Source organism: Coturnix japonica, unplaced genomic scaffold (assembly GCF_001577835.2).
Source record: "Coturnix japonica isolate 7356 unplaced genomic scaffold, Coturnix japonica 2.1 chrUnrandom488, whole genome shotgun sequence".
Lineage (NCBI taxonomy): Eukaryota > Metazoa > Chordata > Aves > Galliformes > Phasianidae > Coturnix > Coturnix japonica.
The window spans coordinates 28,669-30,246 of NW_015439883.1; the positions used below are offsets into that span (position 1 = coordinate 28,669).

Consider the following 1,578-nt stretch of genomic DNA (forward strand, 5'->3'; position numbering starts at 1 on the left):
GCTCCGCGGGGTCCAAGTTACTGTTCAGCAGCTGCTGGTGGAGACCCTGGGGGGGGGACACAGCACCCCACGTCAGCCCCATAGCGACCACACACGTCCCCCATTGCCCCACATCGCCCCACACATCCCACAGCCCCACAGCCCCATATCACCCCATACATCCCATAACCCCACTGCCCCATATCACCCCACACATCCCACAGCCCCATATATAATACCCCCCATATAATTAATACCCCCCCATATATAATAACCCCCCATATAATTAATATCCCCCCATATAATTAATAACCCCCCCATATAATTAATTAATCCCCATCTAATTAAGACCTGCAGGCTGATGCCCTCAATGACCCCCCCATATAATAACCCCCCCCATATAATTAATACCCCCAATTAATTGATCCCCCCATCTAATTATTATCTAATTAACATCTAATTAAGACCTTTAGGCTGATGCCCTGGATGACCCCCCCTATAATACCCCCCCCTATAATTAATACCCCCATCTAATTAATTAATCCCCATGTAATTAACATCTAATTAACATCCAATTAGTACCTTGAGGCTGATGCCCTCAATGACCCATATAATAACCCCCCATATAATTAATAACCTACCATATGATTAATTAATCTTCATCTAATTAACATCCAATTAACATCTAATTAGCATCTAATTAACATCTAATTAGCACCTTGAGGCTGATGCCCTCAGTAACCCATATAATAACCCCCCATATAATTAATAACCTACCATCTAATTAATGAATCCCCATGTAATTAACATGTAATTAGCATGTAATTAGCATGTATTAATGAGCACCTTGAGGCTGATGCCCTCGATAACCCATATAATAACCCCCCATATAATTAATAACCTACCATATAATTAATGAATCCCCATGTAATTAACATGTAATTAACATGTATTAATGAGCAACTTGAGGCTGATGCCCTCGATGACCCATATAATAACCCCCCATATAACTAATACCCCCATATAATTAATTAATACCGCCATATAATTAATGAATCCCCATCTAATTAACATGTAATTAACATGTAATTAACACGTAATTAATGAGCACCTTGAGGCTGATGCCCTCGATAACCCATATAATAACCCCCCATATAATTAATAACCTACCATATAATGAATTAATCCCCATGTAATTAACATGTAATTAGCATCTAATTAGCATGTATTAATGAGCACCTTGAGGCTGATGCCCTCGATGACCCATATAATAACCCCCCATATAATTAATTAACCCCCATCTAATTAACATCTAATTAGCATCTAATTAGCATGTATTAATGAGCACCTTGAGGCTGATGCCCTCAATAACCCATATAATAACCCCCCATATAATTAATTAACCCCCATCTAATTAACATGTAATTAACATGTAATTAACATGTAATTAACGAGCACCTTGAGGCTGATGCCCTCGATAACGTCCAGGGGGTCGATGACGTTCCCCAGCGATTTGCTCATCTTACGCCCGTGGGCGTCGCGGACGATGGCGTGAAGGTACACCTGGAAATAATGGGGGGATATAGGGGGATAAGGGGG

General features: G+C 40.6%; 1 protein-coding gene across 1 annotated transcript in view; it reads right to left on the minus strand.

Annotated features, from left to right (window-relative positions):
* LOC107307119 (valine--tRNA ligase-like) overlaps positions 1-1,578 on the minus strand; it is a 48,850-nt gene that overhangs the window by 8,884 nt on the left and 38,388 nt on the right. The window contains 2 exon segments of the mRNA XM_032441686.1: positions 1-46; positions 1,438-1,542. The exon segment at positions 1-46 is cut by the window's left edge and continues 21 nt beyond it. Of these exon segments, the coding sequence (XP_032297577.1) occupies positions 1-46; positions 1,438-1,542 (151 nt within the window).